The following is a 26,749-nucleotide window of genomic DNA, read 5'->3' as shown; positions in this document are numbered from 1 at the left end:
TAAAAACATTACCTTTCATAAACATTTTTTAAATAACTTGGAATTAAACCATCTATAAAGATCAGAAATTACTAAGCCATGGATTATTTTTAAAATTATTTACAGTCACTAACGATAGAAACACCTTAACGACCCTAAACGGGATATTGCTTTTGACACTAATACTGCAATACTATTTTGCTCTCTTCTAATTAAGGAGTTATACACGTTCAAAAACTATCTACTTAGGTAATATCTTGGGAACGGCATGCTCAATATTAAGAATATTAGTATCATATGATAGGTCATTGAAAAAGACCTGGTGTTAATAACTAAAAAAGTACCTATAATTAGAATAATTAAATCCAAAGCTATATGAAAATTAATAAAATTGTATTTATTTAAAAAAAGGTGGGTTTAAAAATATCTGTTTTCAATATTAAATATCTTATATGGGCAATTTCGTGTCGAGTGACCCAAGTCAAAAAATAATTTATGTATAAAACAGTAGTATTAATTTCAATATAATGATTCCAGATAGCGTTTGAATACTTTAAGTAAAAATTTTAATGTATTTGGTTACGATAATGAAATACAAATAAAATTTTAGCTCAAAGTGATCATACGTAATCTAGAAAAAGGACCTAAACGCGCTAATAGTTTAAAAAATATTGAAAGTTAAGATTTAACTCAAATAAATCTAAATAGGTTAAAAATGCAATATTCATCAAATGAAAGCCGAAACTTACAACTTGAAAAAGTCTTTAAATGCTTATAACTCCTAAACCAATTAAGAGAGAGACGAAATTTTATATAAAAACATTTTTAATTAAACATATTAGACTTCGTTTAAAAATAATGGAAATGGAAGCCGTTTAGAGTTGTTAACTTATTCCTAAAATATAGTACTATTTTAATGTAAAATATTACAACTTACTTTTCAATTTTATTTATTTAATTTAATAAACTTCACCAATTAACAAAACCTTCTTAAATGTTTATTAACAGTTTACTTTTAACACAACACTGTCATATTGTTTTTTTTTTTCTTAAGATTTACAATATATTAATTACACTATTTTTCTATGAACATTAAACTCAATAACTCATTTAAGTTTTACAATGAATAATTAAAACTGAACATGACTGGACAAAACGCAAAACATCACTGAACTTAGCAAAATTTCTGCATTATTTATTTTTATTTTTTTCGCGTTCACGCTAAAAAAATGGAGTATTTATATTTTTTTGTTTTTGTACTCTTTTTACTATCATCCGGAAGTAACCTAAAAGTATACTTCCAGACGGCGAAAACTAGAAATCAATGTATTTTGTTTTTGTAAAATGTGTGCTCTCGTCTGACAATCGTCCAGAAGTGACTACAATCCACACTTCCAGATGAATAAAATACAACATTAATGTGAACACTCTTCAAACTGTCTTCCAGAAGTGACATAAACATACAAATCAAGAAGATACAAATTAGGAAACAATGTATTTTGTTATTGTAAAATGTGTGTTCTCACCCAACTCTCATAGAGAAGTCACTAAAACGTATACTTCCAGATGAAAAAAATTCAACAGTCAATGTTTTTTGTTTAAGCAAATGGATGGACTCTTCTAACTATCATCCGGAAGAAACTTAAAAGTGTATTTCTAGAAGACGAAAATTCGAAATCAATGTATTTTGTTTTTGTAAAATGTGCGTTCTCGTCTGACAACCGTCCAGAAGTGTTTCTGACGTGGCGTCTGGGGTGATGCGCAATAGTTTTGTCTTCTAAATGTTTGAAGGGATTATTTTCATATTTCTCATACGCACAGGCAGCCAGCTACATACACATATACATATTGTGCATATTATTTTTGTTATAAACTTTTTTTATTTATTTATTTTTTTTTTGTTATTTTTCCTAAAGCTAGTAGAATTCTTTATGTCTTTCTTTAATTTCTAAAGAATACCTTTATTCACTTCAAAACCTTGAATGAATTGCTAATGAGTTTATAGACCTCAGTTTTTCTCTTTATTTCGGTGTAGCTTGCATTTATTGCACGTGCCAACTGTCATAATCATTTAGTTGATGAGTTACTACTATCTGTTAAGAAACAAATCTTTTGTTCTTACCGCTTTTAAAGTCTTTATTTAAGGTTTTTGCATTTAACAAAGAAGTTGGAAGCCTTTTGTGTGAAATAGGAAAAAGTACCCAATCATTCAGTTGTAAAAAGTTCTTGAATGATGGGGATTTTCCAAAGGGGTTTAATGCACACCTTTTTTAATAATATTTAATTGAAATATTGAAAAATAATAATAATTCAAAATATGTATTTCGAAAATGATGCATCCATAAGCAATGTTATGAGTTAATCCACTTTTAAGGCCATGTCTCCTCTAAAAGAAGAGATATATCGACAATGATTTTAGTCAAAAAGTTCTATGTAAAGATTGTTTTGTTTACTTTCCTTTCGATGTTATTTTCTGTTTAATTATCAAGACTTTTTCATATAAAAACAAAAGACAACAAAAAATCTTTAATTCATCATTTTTCAATAAAAAAAAACAAAAATTTGTTCAAAATGCATTAATGTTAACGGTTACATATTTTCCATCTACTACTATTTAATACAACCCTTCACCAAAGCTGTCAACAAATAAATAAACATTTGTCGTCAGCTGTTTGTTGTCAATTTTGACAATTCGTAAAATAAAATCGTTTTGTCTGGTGTTTTGTGTAAGACTGTGCCAGTGGGAAAAAATTTTCTTTTTTCCTTTTTAAAAAAACATTTTAAAAGGCAATTTGTTTAAATAATATAGAAAAATGCTTGCCAATTGTGCAACAAAAACCTTGCAATATGTGGTAAGTAATAATTTAACCGAAGAATAGTAAAAACAAATGGCCGCATCAACAATTTGCAAGGTTATGTAATTTTAAATAAAGCAAAAAGTCGGAATTTATATATAAAAATATTGGAAATATGCAATTAACTATTTGTTTGAAACTATTTTAGCGCGGCAGTTTGCGTACCATTGCCAGTTCGGCCGTAAATCGCAGTGATAATTTGTTTGTACACCGTGATACTCCCGAAGACAATCCAGACATACCATTCGAATTCACACCAGAGAATAAGAAGGTGAGTAAAGATGATAAAAAGAGTAACCAACAATTGGTAAATGTTTGCATAAGGAAAACAAGTGTAACAACTAAAACTAATCCGGAGATTTTAGAATGGATATTTAAGGCAGAAAGTGATCTAATTCTTAAAAGTTTAGTGCATACTATCTTGTGGCAGTTGAACAGTAGAGGACCTTAAGGAATAGTTGTGCTCGAACATTAACGCCAAATCCTATGAGCAGACGTATTCTGCACACATCTGCAAAAATCTGTGTATTTTACTATTGTTTATGAGGAAATCCTATGAGCAGACTTGTTATGATCTTTGTCCTAGGGATTCTGCAAAAATCTCTGCTCAGAGGAACATCAAACTGTGACATGATTAAATTTGAATGTTCATTGCCAATCGAAAAGCTAAATACGGCATTCGATTTCAATCGAAATCTCCAAAATGTGTTATGTTTTATATGGCAATTCGCTCCTAAAGAAAAACTTTTGTTGTTCTATAGTTTGTTCTATTGTGACTTGTATGGAAATATTATTATTTCCATTAGTGGTGTGAATAAAATTGAATGAATTTGATATTTCCATAAAAACCACAGATAACCAGATATTTTGAATTAGATTACTTTCCATTTTTTTCTATTCTAGCGTGTTGAAGCTATTTTAAGCATCTACCCCGAAGGACACAAACGTGGTGCCATGATTCCCTTATTGGATTTGGCTCAACGTCAATACGGTTGGTTGCCCATTTCGGCCATGCACAAGGTAGCCGAAATTTTGGAATTGCCCAATATGCGTGTCTATGAAGTAGCCACTTTCTATACCATGTTTATGCGTAAACCTACCGGTAAATACCACATTCAAGTATGCACCACCACACCCTGCTGGTTGAGGGGCTCCGATGAAATCCTAGAAACATGCAAGGTAAAAAATGACTCAATTTTAGAAATAAAGGAAATTTTACAAATTTTGTTTTAATTACAGAAAACCTTAAACATTGGTGTTGGTGAGACAACCAAGGATATGAAATTCACCATTTCCGAAGTAGAATGCTTGGGTGCTTGTGTTAATGCTCCCATGGTAGCTATTAACGATGATTATTATGTGAGTTGTTAGTTATTTTTAATATTTATTTATATTATGATTAACATGGGTAATTTGTTTTATCCTTTTTAGGAAGATTTAACCGCTAAAGATATGCAAGCTATTTTGGCTGACTGCAAGGCTGATCGTATCTCTCCTCCTGGTCCCCGTAATGGCCGTTTCGCCAGTGAACCTAAGGGTGAACCCACCTCTTTGACAGAGGAACCCAAAGGTCCTGGTTTCGGTATTCAGCCCGGCCTTTAAGTTATCATCATATTGTTAATGCGATATTTAGAAATTTTTAAAATAAATCTAAAAGAAATTTATCTAGTTTGAGTTGTAATGTACACTTAATGAAATGAAAAACTGAGTTGTTTGATTTTAACAGTAACGAAATGCTAAGATTTTGTTAAAATCCTCGAAAATTGTACATTGAAATCTTAATAGAATGACGAAGGAATTTTCAATTCGACAACAAAGGTTGGAGGACTCCTGCCTTTCCACAGGTGCTCCTTTTTTTATTAACATCCCTTTCTCCCAAAATAAAAACAACTTTTTAATTTTCCGTTAAAAATTATGAATATTTTCGAAATTTATTATTTGAAATGAAATTTTTATAGATAAATATTCGTTCAATTCGATTCAATTTGTTTGCACTTAATAACTAATACACGTGGGTCGGTTTTGATATTTTGAACCGTTTTCGCATAGCCTTTTTTATTTATATTTTTTTAATATTTACTTTAATTGTTGTTATTTCAACTAAATTATACTGAATTATTATTAATATTTATTGCAAATTGTATTGTAGTTTTTTAACCCTCTTAAAAATGAATGCTTTAAAGAGAAAAAAAAAGAAAGAAAATTAAATTTTTAAAACAAAAGATAATTTTCAATTCAAAATCTCCATTACTCTCATTATATAAAACGGGAAGTTACTTTCGGAAGCGGTTCGAATATGTTTATTTTCGATTCGAGTAACTGCCGCTGTTTTTTCAACTAGCTGCCGGTGTTAAAAGTTGCAGGCAAAAGTTTTTTAAAATAAATTAATGTCTTTTATGTATATTTGTGAAAATTAATTTAAAAAATATTAAACAATTTGAACTTAAAATAATGGCAAATCTAATAATTATAGCCTTAATAAATGAATTGAAGGGTTAGCAAACTGTGATGATGGATTTAAAACAAACAAAAAAATATATGTGTAAAATATAGTTAAAAATTAAAACAAGAAATAAAAATGATTCCTTTTCAAAGTGGCGAGCGTTATTTATTCCAGTAAATATTGCCCACGAATCCTATAAATGGCGGCAAACATATCGGCTTGAAACTTATTCTTGACACTCAACGGCACATCCTTCATGAGACTTAACATCATTCGCAAAAATGACTCATCTACTGCTGTTGTATTACGTCCCCGGGATGATAGAGAATCATCTTGTGTATCGAAACCGGAATCTTCGGGAAGTATCGAATCATAATCATCATCACTGTAATAAACAAAAAAAGAGTACGAATGAAATTTATTTAAAGACATAGTTGTGTGTTTTTAACTTAAGTTTTGGAACGAAAGGTTTAGAGTTGAACTATTTTGTTTGAATCTATTATTTTATTTCATTATATGGTTGTCTGTTTTTGGGTCCTCAAACTGCATCAAAATTTCCAATATTTGTAATATTTTAATTTCAAATCGGCGGTTTCAAAATGAGAAGTTATTTAAATACGGTTAACATTTTTAAAATAAATACAAAATTTTTTTTAATTAAAAGAGAAAACATCGAAAACATAGTATAATTTTCGAAACTATAGAGCATTTCAATTTGAAAAAAGTATATTTGAAATTTATGTTAATTTTTTCAAAATTTTTAGAAAAAAATTTAAGAAAAATTCGAAATTTGTATTTAAATTTTTACATTTCAGTGAAAATTTTGAAATTTTTGTAAAAATTTGACATAAACATTTTAAATTATAATAAAATTTATTTTTTTTTTTTTTAAATTTGAAGTTTCGAGTATCATTTCAATTTGAAAAAAGTAAATTCGAAATTTTTCTTAATTTTTTAAAATTTTTGAAAAAAGAATTAAGAAAAATTCAAAATTTTTATATTTCAGTGGAAATTTTTTATTAATTTGTCATTTAAGTGAAAATTTTAAATTTTAATAAAATCAAATTGAAATTTTTGTGAAAATTTTTATAAAAGTGAATTTTTAAAATTTTGCGAAAAATTTTAAATTTTAACAAAAAATTAAGTGAGCAATACTTTGGTAAAAATTAAAAATTTTGTTTTAGATTTTTTAAAATTTCTGTAAAAATTTAAAATTTTCGCAAAAAATCGAATTTTAGCAAAAATTTAAATTTTTGTGAAAAGTCAAAATTTTGGTAAACAATTTATTTAATTTACAAAATTATGTTAAATATTCGAATTTTTTGTAAAAATTCTAGAATTCCGTAAAAATTAAATTTTTGTAAAAATTCAAAATTTTTAAAAAATACTAAATTTTGGAAAAAAAAATCAATATTTTTAAAAAATACTAAAATTTGGAAAAAAATTCAAAATTTTTGTAAGGAATTGATATTCGAATTCTTTACAGAAATTTGGATTGAAAGTTTTTGTAAATTTTAAATTTTAATTCAAATTTTGAATTCGAAATTTTAGTTAAAATTTTGTTAAAAATTTGTTTTTTTTAAATTTTTAATAAATTTTGAATACTTTTCTTAATAAACATTAAACTTTAAAAACTTATTCTATTTTTCTTGAAATATTTCGAATTTTTTTCTTTTAATTTATAATAAATAAAAAAAAATTGTTTATAAATTAAAACCTAATTTGTTTTTAAATAAAAAAATTACTTTTAAACTTTTATAAAAATATCGTGGTTTTCTATTTAAATAATCGTTGGAAGTAAAGAAAACTAAATAATTCTTTCAAAGATTTATTAAGAGTAAAACTTTTTTTGTTTTTCACTTTAAAACTAGTTGTTTGTTTATTGCTAAAAAATAAGTTTTTCTTTTAATCTTTTTTGTTTTTTTGTTTTAATATTATTATTTGTTTGTATTTCTTTGAATAATTATATTTCATTATTTATATTTCTGGAGTTTTGAGTTTAATTTTTATTTATATATATATTTATTTATAAGTATGTTTTGTTTTATTTTAAATCATTTGTTTTAAAAAGAAACTTCTTATAGAGCTATACTACAATTTTGCAAAATTCCATGCAAAAATATGTTGTTGTTGTTTTTAAATATTTTTACCATTTTTCATTTTGTAATTTTTTTTCTTTGTTTGATAAGTTTAAGTTTCTTCTTCTTCTTTCTTATTTTGTGAAATAATTTAAAAAAACACACATGATTTAAAATTTGTTTTAAAAGTTATAGTTTAAAAAATGTAAAGGAAAGTTTTACCAAAATAAGAAAAGGTAAAATTAATATTGCTCTAAGGCAATAAATATTAAAATAATTTAAAAAAAAAGAGTTTTTTCTTGTTATCAAAATAATACAGTTAAAAATAAATGTTTAAATCAACCATTAAAGTTTAACATTTTAATGTTGAATTTACACTCACTATTTAATGTTCTTTCTACTCACACTTAAACAAATAAATATGTATTTATATAATAACACCGTATTTGAGAAATAAAAATCAGTGTTTTTTAAAAAAACAAAAAGAATTTAAAACAAAAAAACCGCACTTAAATATATAAATCTATATAAATTTGTTTTTTTTTTAAAAAAAAAAAAGGGGAATGGAAAAAGGAGAGGGGATTGGGTTAAAGAGGGATGTTTCTTAATTCGTATTTATATAAATGTGCATTATTATTGTTTTCTTTTATAATAAAAAATAAAACATCTCCAATATTTGCTGGTATTTTTGTTTTTGTTATAATACACACATAATTCCATTTTAATCTTCCATATCGCCATAGAAAACTCTGCAAGCGACAAAGAGATATTGTTTAATAAAAATCGTTGCCTTTTCCGTCTCAACTTTTTTGGGCATATTGGTAATATTTACCTTACCTTTTCTTTGTAACCGATCTCTTCGACTTGCGACCAATCGGATTATTGATGTTGGTGCGCGGTGCCGTTTCATTAACCAAACGTTTGGTTTTCTTTGGCTCTTCGCGCAGTTCTTTGAATGAAACATTCTCCTGGAGTTTCATTTTTGCTAAGAACTTTTGGATTATATCGCTACAATTTAAATTCTCTTCAGGTTCCCAGGTGTCATTTTTGGGTCCGAAACCCTTCCAGCGTATGCGAAAAACGCGTCCCTTCTTTTCTTCGGCATAATCGATGATTTTTTCTACTTCCCATTCTTGTTCTTCGTCTTCATCCTTAGCTTTCTTATTCTTACCGGCTGCTTTGCCACCTTTCTTTTTGGCTGGTGAACCTTTTTTCGGTGATGATTTTTGCTAAGAAATTTTTTGAAGACAGAAAGTTGATTAATTTTAATTGGATAAGAATATCCTGTGTTCATTTTGTCAACAAAAAAGTCTAAATTACTCTCCCGATAAAGCAAAAGTGGTTACCTAGTTCACAGCTAACTATATAATCTAGTCGTTTAAACTATCTTCAAGTTATTTTAATCTGCGCCTCTGTAATCTAGGGTAGTATCAGATAAGGTGATCTATAGTCTTACTCTTAAACTTTTTTACCTTTCTTCGAATAATCTGTGGTATGCTTATCTCATTTCCTATTCAAAAGTGCATTAATGTTAAGTAAAGAAAAGCGAAAGTTTATCTGAAACAGCTACCAAAGTTGGAATAGATTAACAGATTCTATGTCTAATAATGTCTCTCTCATTCCAAGGCAAAAGAGAAAAACTCATCCAAAATATGTCCTGCAATAGGATACGATATAAAAAGAGGTAGATGATTAATAGAGAGTGAAAGAAAAATTAACTATAAGTCAATGATTGACATGGACACTGTATGGCGCAATCAAAAGTTTATTTAGATTTCTTGTCTCGTGACAATTAGACATTTCTACAGAAGTAATAGTGCGACAATCTAAGTATTCTTCCAAGGATAACAATTACAGTGCCCAGTGAATACAGTAATTAATAATTTATCCCAATTTCGAGTATAAAGATGGTGACATACTTAAGAGTCGTACTCAAAGATCATGTTATAAAGATTCTCGTTCTTCTTAATTTTATTAAGAAGTGCGCAGTTTAATTTAATTTTAAGCTTTCAATTAAACAGTGATACTAAAAAATATATAAGAAACTTGATTTTTAATATGGTATGTTAATTGGATATATACAAAAATATACATAAATATATTTATAGAGGGAACCAGGCATGGCAAATCGTATTTTAAAAAGTTACAAAACAACATTAAAAATGGTACTTTTAATTTTACTAGACTAGGCTATAGACTACACTATAGACTAAACTATAGACTTCACTATAGACTAGACTATAGACTAGACTATAGACTAGACTATAGACTAGACTATAGGCTAGACTAGACTATAGACTAGACTATAGACTAGACTATAGACTAGACTATAGACTAGACTATAGACTAGACTATAGACTAGACTATAGACTAGACTATAGTCTAGACTAGACTATAGACTAGACTATAGACTAGACTAGACTATAGACTAGACTAGACTATAGACTAGACTAGACTAGACTAGACTAGACTAGACTAGACTAGACTAGACTAGACTATAGACTAGACTAGACTATAGACTAGACTATAGACTAGACTATAGACTAGACTATAGACTAGACTATAGACTAGACTATAGACTAGACTACAGACTAGACTACAGACTAGACTATAGACTAGACTATAGACTAGACTATAGACTAGACTATAGGCTAGACTATAGACTAGACTATAGACTAGACTATAGACTAGACTATAGACTAGACTATAGACTAGACTATAGACTAGACTATAGACTAGACAATAGACTAGACAATAGACTAGACTATAGACTAGACTATAGACTAGACTATAGACTAGACTATAGACTAGACTATAGACTAGACTATAGACTAGACTATAGACTAGACTATAGACTAGACTATAGACTAGACTATAGACTAGACTATAGACTAGACTATAGACTAGACTATAGACTAGACTATAGACTAGACTATAGACTAGACTATAGACTAGACTATAGACTAGACTATAGACTAGACTATAGACTAGACTATAGACTAGACTATAGACTAGACTATAGACTAGACTATAGACTAGACTATAGACTAGACTATAGACTAGACTATAGACTAGACTATAGACTAGACTATAGACTAGACTATAGACTAGACTATAGACTAGACTATAGACTAGACTATAGACTAGACTATAGACTAGACTATAGACTAGACTATAGACTAGACTATAGACTAGACTATAGACTAGACTATAGACTAGACTATAGACTAGACTATAGACTAGACTATAGACTAGACTATAGACTAGACTATAGACTAGACTATAGACTAGACTATAGACTAGACTATAGACTAGACTATAGACTAGACTATAGACTAGACTATAGACTAGACTATAGACTAGACTATAGACTAGACTATAGACTAGACTATAGACTAGACTATAGACTAGACTAGACTATAGACTAGACTATAGACTAGACTATAGACTAGACTATAGACTAGACTATAGACTAGACTATAGACTAGACTATAGACTAGACTATAGACTAGACTAGACTATAGACTAGACTATAGACTAGACTAGACTATAGACTAGACTATAGACTAGACTAGACTATAGACTAGACTATAGACTAGATTAGACTATAGACTAGACTATAGACTAGATTATAGACTAGACTATAGACTAGACTATAGACTAGACTATAGACTAGACTATAGACTAGACTATAGACTAGAGACTATAGACTAGACTAGAGAGACTATAGACTAGACTATAGACTAGACTATAGACTAGACTATAGACTAGACTATAGACTAGACTATAGACTAGACTATAGACTAGACTATAGACTAGACTATATAGACTAGACTATAGACTAGACTATAGACTAGACTATAGACTAGACTATAGACTAGACTATAGACTAGACTATAGACTAGACTATAGACTAGACTATAGACTAGACTATAGACTAGACTATAGACTAGACTATAGACTAGACTATAGACTAGACTATAGACTAGACTATAGACTAGACTATAGACTAGACTATAGACTAGACTATAGACTAGACTATAGACTAGACTATAGACTAGACTATAGACTAGACTATAGACTAGACTATAGACTAGACTAGACTATAGACTAGACTATAGACTAGACTATAGACCTAGACCTATAGACTAGACTATAGACTAGACTATAGACTAGACTATAGACTAGACTATAGACTAGACTATAGACTAGACTATAGACTAGACTATAGACTAGACTATAGACTATAGACTAGACTAGACTATAGACTAGACTATAGACTAGACTAGACTAGACTAGACAGACTAGACTAGACTAGACTAGACTAGACTAGACTAGACTAGACTAGACTAGACTAGACTAGACTAGACTATAGACTAGACTAGACTATAGACTAGACTATAGACTAGACTATAGACTAGACTATAGACTAGACTATAGACTAGACTATAGACTAGACTACAGACTAGACTACAGACTAGACTATAGACTAGACTATAGACTAGACTATAGACTAGACTATAGGCTAGACTATAGACTAGACTATAGACTAGACTATAGACTAGACTATAGACTAGACTATAGACTAGACTATAGACTAGACTATAGACTAGACAATAGACTAGACAATAGACTAGACTATAGACTAGACTATAGACTAGACTATAGACTAGACTATAGACTAGACTATAGACTAGACTATAGACTAGACTATAGACTAGACTATAGACTAGACTATAGACTAGACTATAGACTAGACTATAGACTAGACTATAGACTAGACTATAGACTAGACTATAGACTAGACTATAGACTAGACTATAGACTAGACTATAGACTAGACTATAGACTAGACTATAGACTAGACTATAGACTAGACTATAGACTAGACTATAGACTAGACTATAGACTAGACTATAGACTAGACTATAGACTAGACTATAGACTAGACTATAGACTAGACTATAGACTAGACTATAGACTAGACTATAGACTAGACTATAGACTAGACTATAGACTAGACTATAGACTAGACTATAGACTAGACTATAGACTAGACTATAGACTAGACTATAGACTAGACTATAGACTAGACTATAGACTAGACTATAGACTAGACTATAGACTAGACTATAGACTAGACTATAGACTAGACTATAGACTAGACTATAGACTAGACTATAGACTAGACTATAGACTAGACTATAGACTAGACTATAGACTAGACTATAGACTAGACTATAGACTAGACTATAGACTAGACTATAGACTAGACTATAGACTAGACTATAGACTAGACTATAGACTAGACTATAGACTAGACTAGACTATAGACTAGACTATAGACTAGACTAGACTATAGACTAGACTATAGACTAGATTAGACTATAGACTAGACTATAGACTAGATTATAGACTAGACTATAGACTAGACTATAGACTAGACTATAGACTAGACTATAGACTAGACTATAGACTAGACTATAGACTAGACTATAGACTAGACTATAGACTAGACTATAGACTAGACTATAGATAGACTATAGACTAGAGACTATAGACTAGACTATAGACTAGACTATAGACTAGACTATAGACTAGACTATAGACTAGACTATAGACTAGACTATAGACTAGACTATAGACTAGACTATAGACTAGACTATAGACTAGACTATAGACTAGACTATAGACTAGACTATAGACTAGACTATAGACTAGACTATAGACTAGACTATAGACTAGACTATAGACTAGACTATAGACTAGACTATAGACTAGACTAGACTAGACTATAGACTAGACTATAGACTAGACTATAGACTATAGACTAGACTATAGACTAGACTAGACTATAGACTAGACTAGACTAGACTAGACTAGACTAGACTAGACTATAGACTAGACTATAGACTAGACTATAGACTAGATTAGACTATAGACTAGACTATAGACTAGATTATAGACTGGACTATAGACTAGACTATAGACTAGACTATAGACTAGACTATAGACTAGACTATAGACTAGACTATAGACTAGACTATAGACTAGACTATAGACTAGACTATAGACTAGACTATAGACTAGACTATAGACTAGACTATAGACTAGACTATAGACTAGACTATAGACTAGACTATAGACTGGACTATAGACTGGACTATAGACTAGACTATAGACTAGACTATAGACTAAACTATAGACTAAACTATAGACTAGACTATAGACTAGACTATAGACTAGACTATAGACTAGACTATAGACTAGACTATAGACTTCGCTATAGTTTAGACTATAGACTGATTTATTTACTACTATATGAGCTAATATTCAAATGTTTATAAGTTAGAAAATGCACCGAAAATGTCGTGGGGGTGCTGCGGTATTTTTCGATATCAAAAGGTACTAAAATACTGAATTTTCCATGTCTGTTTCATATTATCTTTAAAATAGATATGGCTACAGAAGTACATATATATTCAATTCCCTATTCCATTCCCTCTATATTCATGTCAATACACTATTTTTACTCTAAAGAGTATCAATATATGGAAATTTGCCTATTGCACGACGAAAAACAAATATGGCGGGCCGTTAAACAAAAAAAATATCTATAACATTTTTAAAAGATCATAAAAAAATTACGCATAGATAAAACGCCAGCCACCGGTAAACGCAAACACCTACAATTAGTATTAGCACCTAACACGTTCCTTAGCATTAGATTTTTATACAAAATAATAAAAATTTGTAAAAACCGGTATATATACTATAATTAGATAAAACTGCATTCATTCATTCACCAAAGGGGTGGGTATAAAATACAGTGTTTGAATACTTCGCACTTTTGTTTTCCGCAGACAGTTTTTGTACAATGTTTTTAATTTTATTTATGTAGAATAAAATTATTACTTCTTGAAGAATACATATTTTTATAAACATTTAACAGTAAAATTACCCTTTTTACCATGTTGCTAGATATTCGTTTAAAAATATTATTTTTTTTTTTTTAATATTTAACTCACTTCAATAAATCTCTACCAACTACATTATTAACCGAAAAATTTGTTTGTCTATAATTCTTTTATGCATTTCTTTACTTTTTCTTATAATTTTTTTTGCATTTATTTTATACTCCTTTTTCATTTTGTGTGTATTGCGCTACAATAGTTTCAATAAAATTTTTCCCCACGTAACATTAAACTCTTTTGAACATGGCTACCCTGTTGAAGCAAAAAGAATGTAAATACTTGGCAATCATTGTGTAGCGACTGTACTCTTTTTCGAGGTTCGTTTACATGTTTTTAACCACACTTTCTTCCATTTAGCTTTGTCAATTTTTTGCCTCCCACAAAACAGCCTTTCTTTTCTTTTTTTGTGTGTCTTTTTCTGATGCATAGATACAATTATGCTATGTACTATATTATGTTGCGAACTTACCTTTTTCTTGTACCTTTCAATGATATCGGGACAATTTAGTGTATCCTCCGGTTCCCAAGTATCATCATCTTTTGTATAGCCCTTCCATCTTATTAGGAAATAGGAAACACCACGTTCGGTTTTGTGATCCATAATATCCTTAACCTCATACTCCTCTTCGCCGTCTTCATCGTCCTCGTCATCATGGACTGGTTTCTTGGCTTTAGCTTTTCCCTTACCGCCTTTACCTTTGCCGGCTACCTTACGATTCTTCTTCTTTGGAGTGCCGCCATTCAAAGGCTCATCATCACTTTCATAATCACCCGACTTCTTAGAACCACTTGCCTTACGTTTTTTAGCCTTTTTATTTTTTTCATCATCGAGGTCATCATTGTCGTCCGCATCGGAAAGCTGAAAGTCGGTATCATCATCGTTTAAGCCACCAGTACCTACTACGTCACCAACGCCGGCATCGTCATCATTTGACTTGATGGAATCTAGGCTTTTGTTGTTATCATGAGTGGCCATGTCACCATTTTCCGATTCACTGCCGCTGGGTGCTGGATCAACATGATCCAGTATCATTTCATCCTCAACGTCGTCACCTCGTTCACTTTGTTTATCTTCATTTTCAGCAGCTTCCGTATATTCGGAAATTTTCTTTTTATGTATTTTACCCACCATTTTGCTTATTTGACACCACTAAGCGAGAGAAAAAACACCGAATGAAAAAAAAAATACACAATTACTGGATTCTATTTGCGAGGGATTTTCTTTTTTTATTATTTTGCGAAGTTTTTATAAATTTTTGTGTAATTCTTTTTCAAATTTGAAAAATACACTTTTATTTTTATTATTTCAATTTGTTTTTCTATATTTTTACTGTTTTTCTACAATATATTTTCACAGAAATTAGAAATTTTTTTAGACGCCGATGTTGTTGGAAAAAATGGTGGATTTTTTCTGTGCTCTTTTTACTTTTTTTTCTTTTGCACAGTGTTGTATTTGGTTTGATGTTGCCATATGTAAAGCGAAATTAAATGCGTTTTAAAGTATGACAATTGCGGTCACAACTATTGGCGACAATTAATTTATAGAAATTTTGATCCATATTGATCAATATATATTGAACGTGTGCCAGTGCCTTAAAAGGTATTGATATAATTTGAGACCACTAAAAAATTTAAATTTTTTTTAACATAAAAATAAAAATTTTTTAAATCAATTTTTTTTGACCATGGCTTTGTACAGGTATACCCGTTAATAAAACAACCTTTTGATAAAACAGCAAACCCTAACAGCTGTTTTTGATTGTTGTGTGGTGAGTTTCTGTAAAAACGTAAACAAATGAAACAAAAACAATTTACTAGACATATTTATTTTGTGCTAAGAAAAATTTATGTATTTTAATAATGTTTTATAGCCAGTGCAAGTGTTCTTGGTGTACACCATCTACCCCAATAATAATCTCGGTTTCATTAGAATCAAGTATTTTTAAAACGGCCATATATAATGTGCAATTCATTCTATATTCCATGAGTGGTTGAAAGAGTCACGGAATCCATCGGAGATCAACCTAAAAAATGAAAAAGGGGTGGCTTTAACTTCTTGTTCCGTTCATATGGGACAAGTTTCGAGCCTCATCGTATCAGTTCGCCAGATACCTCATTTGTGTATATTGCAGGGTCCTGGTACCCAACACAGCCTTATTGTAAACGGTCTCATAATAATACTTAGATCTTTTCTTCATTCTACGACTATGCAAGAATACAGCTATGACATATTAATGCTTTAAGTGCAGCATGACTATCAACCTAAAATCATACCAGAGACCGGCGAACAATGTGATTCCCTATTAGTTCCGTCACTTTCAAGATCGCTAAATCACCACTTGGAAGACACAACCCATCAGGGAGTCAAGGAACATTTTACACCGTTTGTAACACATTGAAATATTGGTCTAATATCCATAAAAGTATATGCTGGGATCTTATTACAGTCTAAGATTGAGTTTGTTATTGAAAATGGACAATATCGCTGTACGATAAACTCATCAGGGAGCCAAGGAACTTTTACACCGAAATATTGGTCTAGAATCCATAAAAGTATAGACTAGGATCTTAGCCAATATTTGCCAAAATATTTTTAGTTGATGGAGTTTATTATTGAGCTTCAATATTCCAGTATAGCGAAGAAAAACGACAAAAACAAGTTTTATAGGAACTAAAATCTTTTTGCCAAATTTTCGAGGATCAGGAAATTATTTTACAAGATTTATATGATCCAAAACCTTTCTGGGTTGGATCAAAATTGACCTTACCCCCATATAAGTTCCCCTTCAGAAAAAGATATTAACTCCAATAATTGTAATAAAAATACCAATATAGCAAAGAAATTCCACATAAACAAGGAGTCAACATAGTTTTGTCAAATTTAAGGGGATCGGTCCATAATTTAACCTATCCCCGATATAAGGTCCACCTCGGGAAATTACTACCACTCATAACTGGCTTAAAAAAATAGCTATAAAATTTGACAACAACTTTTATATGAAACAAAATTTATCTGTTGAATTTTGTAAGGGTCGGTCCACAGTTGACCCTACCTAAAATCTCAAACAGATTATGCCATCCGATTTCTACACTTCCAACTTAAAGTTCTATATATGTTTTTATCGTGCATAAGATCTTCCAATAGCAGTTATATATAATTTTCTATATACGGATATAGTCACATTTTTTGTAAAAAAAGTTTGTTGCTGTAGTACACACCCTAGAACCATGAAATCCACAAAACAAATTATGCCATCCGATTTGTATATTTCCAACTTAAAGTTCTATATAGGTTTTTATCGTGCACAAGATCGTCCGATAGCAGTTATATATAATTTTCTATATACTTCCATAATAAAATTTTTTGTAAAAAAAAAGTTTGTTGTTGTAGTACACACCCTAGCACGATGAAATCAGGAAAAAAATGTATGTCATCCGATTTCTACACTTCCAACTTAAAGTTCTATATAGGTCTTTATCGTGCACAAGATCGTCCGATAGCAGTTATATACCAATTTATATATACGGCCATAGTAACATTTTTTGTAAAAAAAAGTTTGTTGTTGTAGTACACACCCTAGAACGATGAAATCTGGAAAAAAATGTTTCTCATCCGATTTCTACACTTCCAACTTAAAGTTCTATATAGGTTTTTATCATGCACAAGATCGTCCGATAGCAGTTATATATCAATATATATATACTTCCATAATAACATTTTTTGTAAAAAAAAGTTTGTTGTTGTAGTACACACCCTAGAACGATGAAATCCGGAAAAAAATGTATGTCATCCGATTTCTACACTTCCAACTTAAAGTTCTATATAGGTTTTTATCGTGCACAAGATCGTCCGATAGCAGTTATATACCAATTTATATATACGGCTATAGTAACATTTTTTGTAAAAAAAAGTTTGTTGTTGTAGTACACACCCTGAACGATGAAAAAGATCGTCCGATAGCAGTTATATACCAATTTATATATACAGCCATAATAACATTTTTTGTAAAAAAAAAAGTTTGTTGTTGTAGTACACACCCCAGAACGATGAAATCCGGAAAATAATGTATGCCATCCGACTTCTACACTTCCAACTTAAAGTTCTATATAGGTTTTTATCATGCACAAGATCGTCCGATAGCAGTTATATATCAATTTATATATACTTCCATAATAACATTTTTTGTAAAAAAAAGTTTGTTGTTGTAGTACACACCCTAGAACGATGAAATCCGGAAAAAAATGTATGTCATCCGATTTCTACACTTCCAACTTAAAGTTCTATATAGGTTTTTATCGTGCACAAGATCGTCCGATAGCAGTTATATACCAATTTATATATACTTCCATAATAACATTTTTTGTAAAAAAACGTTTGTTGTAGTACACACCCTGAACGATGAAATCCGGAAAAAAATGTATGCCATCCGATTTCTACACTTCCAACTTAAAGTTCTATATAGCTTTTTATCGTGCACAAGATCGTCCGATAGCAGTTATATATCATTTTATATATACGGCTATAGTAACATTTTTTGTAAAAAAAAAGTTTGTTGTTGTAGTACACACCCTAGAACGATGAAATCCGGAAAAAAATGTATGCCATCCGATTTCTACACTTCCAACTTAAAGTTCTATATAGGTTTTTATCATGCACAAGATCGTCCGATAGCAGTTATATATCATTTTATATATACGGCCATAATAACATTTTTTGTAAAAAAAAAGTTTGTTGTTGTAGTACACACCCTAGAACGATGAAATCCGGAAAAAAATGTATGTCATCCGATTTCTACACTTCCAACTTAAAGTTCTATATAGGTTTTTATCGTGCACAAGATCATCCGATAGCAGTTATATATCAATTTATATATACTTCCATAATAACATTTTTTGTAAAAAAAAGTTTTTTGTTGTAGTACACACCCTGAACGATGAAATCCGGAAAAAAATGTATGCCATACGATTTCTACACTTCCAACTTAAAGTTCTATATAGGTTTTTATCGTGCACAAGATCGTCCGATAGCACTTATATATCAATTTATATATACGGCCATAATAACATTTTTTGTAAAAAAAAGTTTGTTGTTGTAGTACACACCCTAGAACGATGAAATCCGGAAAAAATTGTATGCCATCCGATTTCTACACTTCCAACTTAAAGTTCTATATAGGTTTTTATTGTGCACAAGATCGTCCGATAGCACTTATATATCAATTTATATATACGGCCATTATAACATTTTTTGTAAAAAAAAAAGTTTGTTGTTGTAGTACACACCCTAGAACGATGAAATCCGGAAAAAAATGTATGCCATCCGATTTCTACACTTCCAACTTAAATTTTTATATAGGTTTTTATCGTGCACAAGATCGTCCGATAGCAGTTATATATCAATATATATATACTTCCATGAAAACATTTTTTGTAAAAAAAAAAGTTTGTTGTTGTAGTACACACCCTAGAACGATGAAATCCGGAAAAAAATTTATGCCATCCGATTTCTACACTTCCAACTTAAAGTTCTATATAGGTCTTTATCGTGCACAAGATCGTCCGATAGCAGTTATATATCAATTTATATATACTTCCATAATAACATTTTTTGTAAAAAAAAAGTTTGTTGTTGTAGTACACACCCTAGAACGATGAAATCCGGAATAAAATGTATGTCATCCGATTTCTACACTTCCAACTTAAAGTTCTATATAGGTCTTTATCGTGCACAAGATCGTCCGATAGCAGTTATATATCAATTTATATATACTTCCATAATAACATTTTTTGTAAAAAAAAAGTTTGTTGTTGTAGTACACACCCTAGAACGATGAAATCCGGAAAAAGATGTATGCCATCCGATTTCTACACTTCCAACTTAAAGTTCTATATAGGTTTTTATCATGCACAAGATCGTTCGATAGCAGTTATATATCATTTTATATATACGGCCATAGTAACATTTTTTGTAAAAAAAAAGTTTGTTGTTGTAGTACACACCCTAGAACGATGAAATCCGGAAAAAAAATGTGTGCCATCTGATTTCTACACTTTCAACTTAAAGTTCTATATAGGTTTTTATCGTGCACAAGATCGTCCGATAGCATTTATATATTATTTTCTATATATGACCATAGTATTATTTTTTGAATGTTTTTTATTAAAAGGCATTCTGTAACGATATAATCCCATATATATTTTTATTTTATCAGATTTGTTCCTTTCCACATTTGTATACATATTTTAATTGATCAAAAATAATTTTTTTAAAGTAAAGCATGAAAATAAATTTTTTTGAATCTTTTCCACGTGCATAAACACATATTGAAAATGTAAATATTGAAAACGAGTTTTTGCGTCTTTTCCACGTGCACAAACACATATTTGTAAACAAAAAAAACTCACCACACCAAAAAAAATGTTTATTTTGATAAAACAGCTGTTGCGGTTTGTTTTATTTTTCGTCGGGTTGTTTTCTTTATGTGCGTTGTACAGGTTTAAGTATGTAATGTTATAGGGGCGCGCAGAAACTCAACTATGTATGTATTTTAAGTAACAATATTGTTTTACTAAAGTATATCCCATGACGTAAATTTTCAAATTTTGCATTCAAGTGCTGCGAGACACTTAATAGCCTCTGGAACTTTCAATATCTATTAACATTTTCGGCAAATTTTTGTAACTTTCTGAAATGCATATTTTGTGTACATTACGATCCCTTTACAAAATTTTACCAAAAACTGAAAAAAAACTATTTTTCTTTTAAATGCACCTCAAAACTTCAGAGTTGTTGCGGCATTTTTTTTTAATGAGATACAAGCTTTGACTTCACAATGCTCAAGTGTTTTACAAAACATTGGATAAAATTCCATGAGATTAGTAAAATTCATGTTTTATTGACCTTTTGATATTCAGTTTTCAATAAAATAAACGTTTGTTTTTGCAATTTTAAAGTGTTAGAGCTGCCACTCTGTTTTTCTACTTACTACGAGAACTTGATATGACAACTCTGTCTTAATTAACAACTCTGTACTTAACTGACATATCAAATGAAAACAATTCGTATTGCATTTTGAAAAAAGAAACGCACGTGTTACAGAAAAAGTAAAGTTTTATAGAAATTATTAAATTTATTAACAATTTACCGATATGATAAATACCAAAAAACGTGCCGCTGATAAAAACAGCAATGGCGAAGAGCCCTTAAAAAAGAAAACACCCAAATTCGAAAAGAATCAAGGTGAAAATGATAACAAAACACAGAAATTTGGTAAACCCACCAAGTTTTCAGGAGCCAAAGGTGGCGCAGGTAAAGATAGTAAATTCAAGGGTAAAGGTGACAGCAAATTTGCTGGAAAACCCGGTAATAAGTTTGCCCCCCGACCAGGAAATAAATTTGCTGGCAAACCTAAGTTTGGCGAAAAGAATGCTACTGATGGTGAGCCAGAGAAAACTGATTGGCGTAAATTTAAACAGGATAAAAAAGATTTAAAATTGAAACGTAAACAATCCAAGAACACCTATGAAATATCCATAGAAGCCAAACAGATCTATGAAAAGTTAAAGTGTCGCAAAACCGAAAAGAAAGCTGAGTTAGTAGAGAAATTATACAATTTATTTAGTTTAGGAGATACCATCAAGAAAGTGGTAATGGCCCATGACACTGCCAGAATAATACAATGTATGCTTAAGTTTGCTACACCCTCCCTAAGGGAACAACTATCGGAACGTTTAATGCCTTTTGCGGTGGAAATGTCCATTTCAAAATATGCACACTTTTGTGTTTTACGTATGTTTAAATATGGTTCGCCCGTTACAAAATCCAAACTTGTTGATTCATTCATAGGCAGCATTGTAAAATTGGCCTGCCACAATATATCTAGCAAAATTCTGGATCATGTTTATCTTAGTGTAGCAAATGCCAAACAAAAAGCTTACATGCGTCAAGAGTTCTATGGTGATTTGTATAAAAAATCTAAGGATGACAATGTTAAATGTCTGGCTGATTGTTATAAGGAAACTACTAATATGAAGGCGTCCATTTTAAGTTCGGTTAAGGCAAATTTAGAACATGTTTCCAATAAACAACTGGTTGATAATTCCTTGGTACATGCTGTTATGTTGGAATATGTTAAGGAAATGGAAGAGGATAAAGTGGAGGAGACAGTGACTATGTTTGCTCCACTCATTCCTCTCATGTTGACCACTAAGGATGGTTGTCAAGCGGCCATTATATGTTTCCACAAATCAACACCTAAAAATAGAAGAGTAAGTAAATTATATGATATTTTTTATTAGCTATTTTTATTCTAGTTATGTTATGGATCAGTTACATTTCATTTCTAGTTGAGTTCTAGTACAATTGTAGATTAAGTTCAGTTCTGGTTCAGTTCTAGTTTAATTCTAGTTCATTTCTAGCTTAATTTCTAGTTCAATTCAAGTTCTAGATTAATTCTAGTTTAGTTCTATTTCTGTATTAGTTCTATTTTAGTTCAGCTGTGTTAAGTCTAGAATATTTCTATAGCAGTTGAAGTCAAACTTTTAAAGACCTTCCAATTAACTTATTTATTAATATTTATTTCAGGCTATAATTAAAAATATTAAAGAACACTTGGTAAAGATATGCACCCATGAACATGGGCATATTTTCGCCATTGCCGTTCTCAATGCATTGGACGATACAAAGGCAACCAAAAAAGCTATATACGATACCATACACCCAGAACTACAAACTCTTATGGCTAATCAGTGGGGTAGACGTGTAATTGAATGGCTCGTTTCACCTGGCGATACCAACTGTTTCCATCCCACATTTATAGCCACCATAGAAGAAGGTCTACAATATGGTAAAAAGGATAAAGAGGTGAGACGTAAAGAAATTTTTGAACAAATCGAAGAACCCATTGCCACGGCTATATCAGAAAATCCAGAATTTTGGTTATCGGATAAACATATTGGTTTGGTTACAGCGGAAATATTAAAGAAATGTAAATAGTTTTTGTCATTCTCCAATCAAAGATTAAAAATTTTAATAATTTTTATGTTATAGTGACCTCCACAAATTTTGCCAATGCTGCTGCAGCTCTGGCTAAAATCGTGGCCAAGTCTGATTGGTCGGTTAGTGTTGAAGAGGAATCGAAGGATAAGAAAGTAAAAAAACCACAAGATGTTGAAAAAATTATAGCAGAAGCTACCAAATTAAAAACAAAGCAACGTAAACAGGCTCAGAAAATCATTATTAAAGAGGATAATGAAGAAACCGCAGAAGGCGAACAGGAAGAGGATTCCGATAACGAAGAAAAGGAAGAACAGGTAAGGCTACACAATACTAATTAAATAAAACTAAATTATTAACTTTGCCATCTTTTAGGTCTCCACTGTTAACGTTTTAGGCATTGAAGAGGCTGGACTTCATATAGTTTTAAAGAAAATCATTAAGAGCGACAAAGAACGTTTGGCTCAGGATAGCAGTAGTGAAACCTTTGGTAACTTTTTAATACAAGAACTCAACGAAGACACTCTTAAGTCCTGGTTAAGTATAAATCGTGCCTGCTTTGTTTTACTCAATATTGTGGAAAACAACTCCGACGATTTACTGAAACAAGTGAAAAAATTGCTTAAACCTCATACAGCTGTGTTGAAAAAACAAAAATTCAATGGAGCTCAATTGTTGCAGAAGAAACTTGTTTAGTTTTTAAGTTTAAAATTTTATTATTTTTCCAAAATTTATAAAAAATAGGAAAACAAACTGAAAAAAAATATATTAAACAAATAATAGTTTTTATTTAAAAAACAAACGGAAACATTTTCCTTTCAAAATGCAAAGTTTTAAGGAGTAAATTGTTAAATAATAATAATGATCAATTCTCAAATATAGTTAAAAATTGTATTAAACTTTAGGTTTTAAGAGACGTTAATTAGAACGGCAACAAAGTAAAAAAGGACTTTGTTTTGGAGAATTAACAAAATCGATTTTTCCAATGAGACGTTCCAATGTTTAAACTTTAAAAATGCTTGTGGTTTTGATTTGACTTCTTAGTAGTGGTGATGCTCTATAGTAGCACGCTCTATAGTAGCATAAAACTTATTCTGTGCGTAAAATAATATGCAGTCCCGATTCAGTATCTACTATTTTAGATAATTGACCAACTTTTAAGCTGAAGGCGGCCTCTTCAAACGGCTTTTGCATTTGACCACGACCGAACATTCCCAAATCACCGCCACGTTTGGCTGAACTGCAATCACTGTACAGTTGGGCCAACTCTTCTAGCGTGGCATCTCCACTTTCAATCCTCTTACGATAATCTTCCAATATTTGACGAGCTTCATCTTTGGTACGTGTTATATTCTCTTCACGCCACGACGAGGGACGACGACTGCCTTTGTGTTTGACCAGCAAATGGGATGCTCTTACCTCATTCGGGCCCGTAGAGGTAATTTCTTTTTTGGCCGGTTCTGTGGGCAAATCCCATTGGGATTCTTTAGTGTATATGTTTAAATAATAGGTAAGGCCTAGGAAAACATAAAATATCAAATTTTAAAAAGAAAATCAATAATGGTATGGTATGAGTAAAACGCAAAAATAGCAATAACATTAAAGGGATGCTCATCTTTATTTAAAGTATCGAGTGTTTCTTTTTTGGTTAAAACTTACCCGTTGAACGGCTTGTGCGTACTTCCCATCCTTCCGGTATATTCTTTTCGTTATCAGACATTTTAGCTTTGTTCTCAAAATTTATTAATTTACTTTTCAGATAATAATATTTACAATGGACAATTCGCAAAATATGTGTATATTTTCCTGTGATATATACCCAGAGCCCTGCGCCGACAAATATTAACTGCGGCGGCGGCTGACACTAAAAATATCGGCAGCGGCTTAAAATCGACTGTAAGCCAACTAAGTTCTCAAATACGATATTTTTTTAAATTTTTAACGAATTTATATGAAAACGGAAAAGAGATAAAAAAGCAAATATATTTCCAGTAAACTGAGTCATTTTTGACACCTTCTGATGACCTAAAAGTGATTAATCAGTTGAGGGCTTTAAAAATGATTCAACAATGATCCCGACATATGATTGAAAACTGATTATTTGAAAAACAATAACAACATGTATAGAAATAATAAATTGATCATCCTAGTGTTTAAAATATGATGTTTTTTAAAACTTATTTTGTGATCATATTTCACAATTTGTTTTTGTTTGTAACTGCCGGTCCACACTAGGAAACTTTTTTTGGGAAACTTTTGATTTTGCGTGAGAGAGAAAGAGAAAGAATATCATTCATCTCTCTCGCGGTACGGAGTTTCTCGTACTCGGAAACTTGTTTTGTTTTGTTATTCTTCTCATTCGTACAACAACGAATCAATGCAATTAAAACGTAGTTTCTGAAACAAAAGTTTGTATGTGTGGACATTAAGGAAACTTCAAAAGAGAATTAAGAGAAAGTTTCTCAACAAAAGTTTCCTAGTGTGGACCAGGTCTAATGGAACAGCAACACTTATAGAACAATAAGAGACCCGCGACGAATCGGCGCGGATCTCTGTATATACTGCACACATACACAAACCTACGCCGATAAATATTAATGACGCCGGCGGTGGAATTCAAAATTTTGAATGCGGTTTAAAATTATTTTTAAAGCCGGCTAAGTTTTTAGCTGTGTGTTTAAACTTTTTAACGATATTGCATAAAAACGGAATACAAGTAATTAAGAAGAGGGATTTTAGAAGAGAAAGTTGTCGCAAAATGATTTGTATATTTACAAAACATATTAGTGAAGAACTGCACTAAAAATATCCATATATAAACAAAAAACGCTTACCAATACTACTTAACCACAACAACCCTGTGTTAAAATTCGCCCTCTGTAAGTGTTATCAATTTGTTCATTATTATTTATACTAAGCGTCTAGCGTTCGCTAGAGATAATCATGAAAATATTTGATAAATTTAATAAATTTGGTTTAAAATATTATAATATGTAATTTCAAGTCAAATTTAAAAAAACAAAAATTAATGATTTTTTTAATGAGTTATTTTTACAATAATGTAAAAAAATTCTCAATATCTTTTTTATTCTAAATAAACAGAAAATTTAAATAAACAATTTTAATAAAAATATAAAAAATTTAAATTAAATATTTACTTTTCATGATTTTATTTCACAAAAATAAAACATCTGATATAATATTTGAAATAAGATTATTAAATATGTTATATAAGGATTAAAAAAATGTTATGTTCACTAAAATATTAAATTTGTATGATTTATATAAATATATTTTACATTTAACTAAATATTCAATATTTAACTAAAATTATTAAAAATTGTACTCGTTTATCAAATTTAAGCGTTTTTTCCCCGCTTTATGTGATATGTTATTCGTTCATTTTCCAACACTGTTCACCAACC

The 26,749-nt window shown here is 30.3% G+C and overlaps 4 protein-coding genes and 1 long non-coding RNA gene across 7 annotated transcripts in view; 3 read left to right on the top strand and 2 right to left on the bottom strand.

Moving 5' to 3' along the window:
• Window positions 1–2,630: 2,630 nt before the first annotated feature.
• On the top strand, window positions 2,631–4,538 carry LOC119608381 (NADH dehydrogenase [ubiquinone] flavoprotein 2, mitochondrial). Its single transcript, XM_037962782.1, has 5 exons — window positions 2,631–2,831; window positions 2,983–3,105; window positions 3,738–4,013; window positions 4,074–4,193; window positions 4,266–4,538. The coding sequence occupies exons 1-5, from the start codon at window positions 2,793–2,795 to the stop codon at window positions 4,434–4,436; spliced, it is 729 nt and encodes a 242-aa protein (XP_037818710.1). The 5' UTR covers window positions 2,631–2,792; the 3' UTR covers window positions 4,437–4,538.
• Window positions 4,539–5,218: 680 nt separating this feature from the next.
• Window positions 5,219–15,756, bottom strand: LOC119608379 (probable chromo domain-containing protein LHP1). Of its 3 annotated transcripts, none has more exons than XM_037962779.1 (3): window positions 14,799–15,756; window positions 8,193–8,584; window positions 5,219–5,662 (listed from the first exon to the last, which is right to left on the bottom strand). In XM_037962779.1, exons 1-3 carry the CDS (start codon window positions 15,459–15,461, stop codon window positions 5,443–5,445), a joined length of 1,275 nt encoding a protein of 424 aa, XP_037818707.1. In that variant the 5' UTR covers window positions 15,462–15,756; the 3' UTR covers window positions 5,219–5,442. The 3 variants fall into 3 exon arrangements, with proteins under 3 accessions (XP_037818707.1, XP_037818709.1, XP_037818708.1); XM_037962781.1 differs by lacking the exon at window positions 5,219–5,662 and adding an exon at window positions 7,887–8,104 and having other exon boundaries at window positions 8,188–8,584; window positions 14,799–15,754; XM_037962780.1 differs by lacking the exon at window positions 5,219–5,662 and adding an exon at window positions 7,902–8,104 and having other exon boundaries at window positions 14,799–15,753.
• A 5,602-nt stretch (window positions 15,757–21,358) lies between these two features.
• LOC119608384 (protein penguin) lies at window positions 21,359–24,149 on the top strand. Its single transcript, XM_037962787.1, has 4 exons — window positions 21,359–22,597; window positions 22,914–23,316; window positions 23,379–23,641; window positions 23,700–24,149. The coding sequence occupies exons 1-4, from the start codon at window positions 21,479–21,481 to the stop codon at window positions 24,018–24,020; spliced, it is 2,106 nt and encodes a 701-aa protein (XP_037818715.1). The 5' UTR covers window positions 21,359–21,478; the 3' UTR covers window positions 24,021–24,149.
• On the bottom strand, window positions 24,089–25,185 carry LOC119608387 (putative peptidyl-prolyl cis-trans isomerase dodo). The gene is made up of 2 exons (XM_037962790.1): window positions 24,984–25,185; window positions 24,089–24,841 (listed from the first exon to the last, which is right to left on the bottom strand). Exons 1-2 carry the CDS (start codon window positions 25,042–25,044, stop codon window positions 24,414–24,416), a joined length of 489 nt encoding a protein of 162 aa, XP_037818718.1. The 5' UTR covers window positions 25,045–25,185; the 3' UTR covers window positions 24,089–24,413.
• Window positions 25,186–26,011: 826 nt separating this feature from the next.
• LOC119608388 overlaps window positions 26,012–26,749 on the top strand; it is a 46,232-nt gene continuing 45,494 nt past the window's right edge. Inside the window, exons 1-2 of the long non-coding RNA XR_005231814.1 lie at window positions 26,012–26,203; window positions 26,689–26,749. The exon at window positions 26,689–26,749 is cut by the window's right edge and continues 691 nt beyond it. This is a non-coding gene — a long non-coding RNA (uncharacterized LOC119608388). The remainder of the gene's footprint in view (window positions 26,204–26,688) is intronic.

The sequence above is a fragment of the Lucilia sericata genome, unplaced genomic scaffold, assembly GCF_015586225.1.
Source record: "Lucilia sericata isolate MDLA Ls3-8-SP2 unplaced genomic scaffold, ASM1558622v1 Contig000826F_arrow, whole genome shotgun sequence".
Taxonomy (NCBI): domain Eukaryota; kingdom Metazoa; phylum Arthropoda; class Insecta; order Diptera; family Calliphoridae; genus Lucilia; species Lucilia sericata.
This window is presented reverse-complemented; position numbering and strand designations above follow the sequence as displayed.

Coding starts and splice junctions, on each gene's coding strand:
- LOC119608381 (XM_037962782.1), top strand. CDS start 2,793: ATGCTTGCCAATTGTGCAACAAAAACCTTGCAATATGTG. Junction 3,106..3,737: donor TCACACCAGAGAATAAGAAG/GTGAGTAAAGAT, acceptor TTTCTATTCTAG/CGTGTTGAAGCTATTTTAAG. Junction 4,194..4,265: donor CTATTAACGATGATTATTAT/GTGAGTTGTTAG, acceptor TATCCTTTTTAG/GAAGATTTAACCGCTAAAGA.
- LOC119608379 (XM_037962779.1), bottom strand. CDS start 15,461: ATGGTGGGTAAAATACATAAAAAGAAAATTTCCGAATATACGGAAGCT. Junction 8,585..14,798: donor TTGAAAGGTACAAGAAAAAG/GTAAGTTCGCAA, acceptor AAAATTTCTTAG/CAAAAATCATCACCGAAAAA. Junction 5,663..8,192: donor AGATCGGTTACAAAGAAAAG/GTAAGGTAAATA, acceptor TGTTTATTACAG/TGATGATGATTATGATTCGA.
- LOC119608384 (XM_037962787.1), top strand. CDS start 21,479: ATGATAAATACCAAAAAACGTGCCGCTGATAAAAACAGCAATGGCGAA. Junction 23,317..23,378: donor AGCGGAAATATTAAAGAAAT/GTAAATAGTTTT, acceptor TTTATGTTATAG/TGACCTCCACAAATTTTGCC. Junction 23,642..23,699: donor ACGAAGAAAAGGAAGAACAG/GTAAGGCTACAC, acceptor GCCATCTTTTAG/GTCTCCACTGTTAACGTTTT.
- LOC119608387 (XM_037962790.1), bottom strand. CDS start 25,044: ATGTCTGATAACGAAAAGAATATACCGGAAGGATGGGAAGTACGCACA. Junction 24,842..24,983: donor ACGCACAAGCCGTTCAACGG/GTAAGTTTTAAC, acceptor ATGTTTTCCTAG/GCCTTACCTATTATTTAAAC.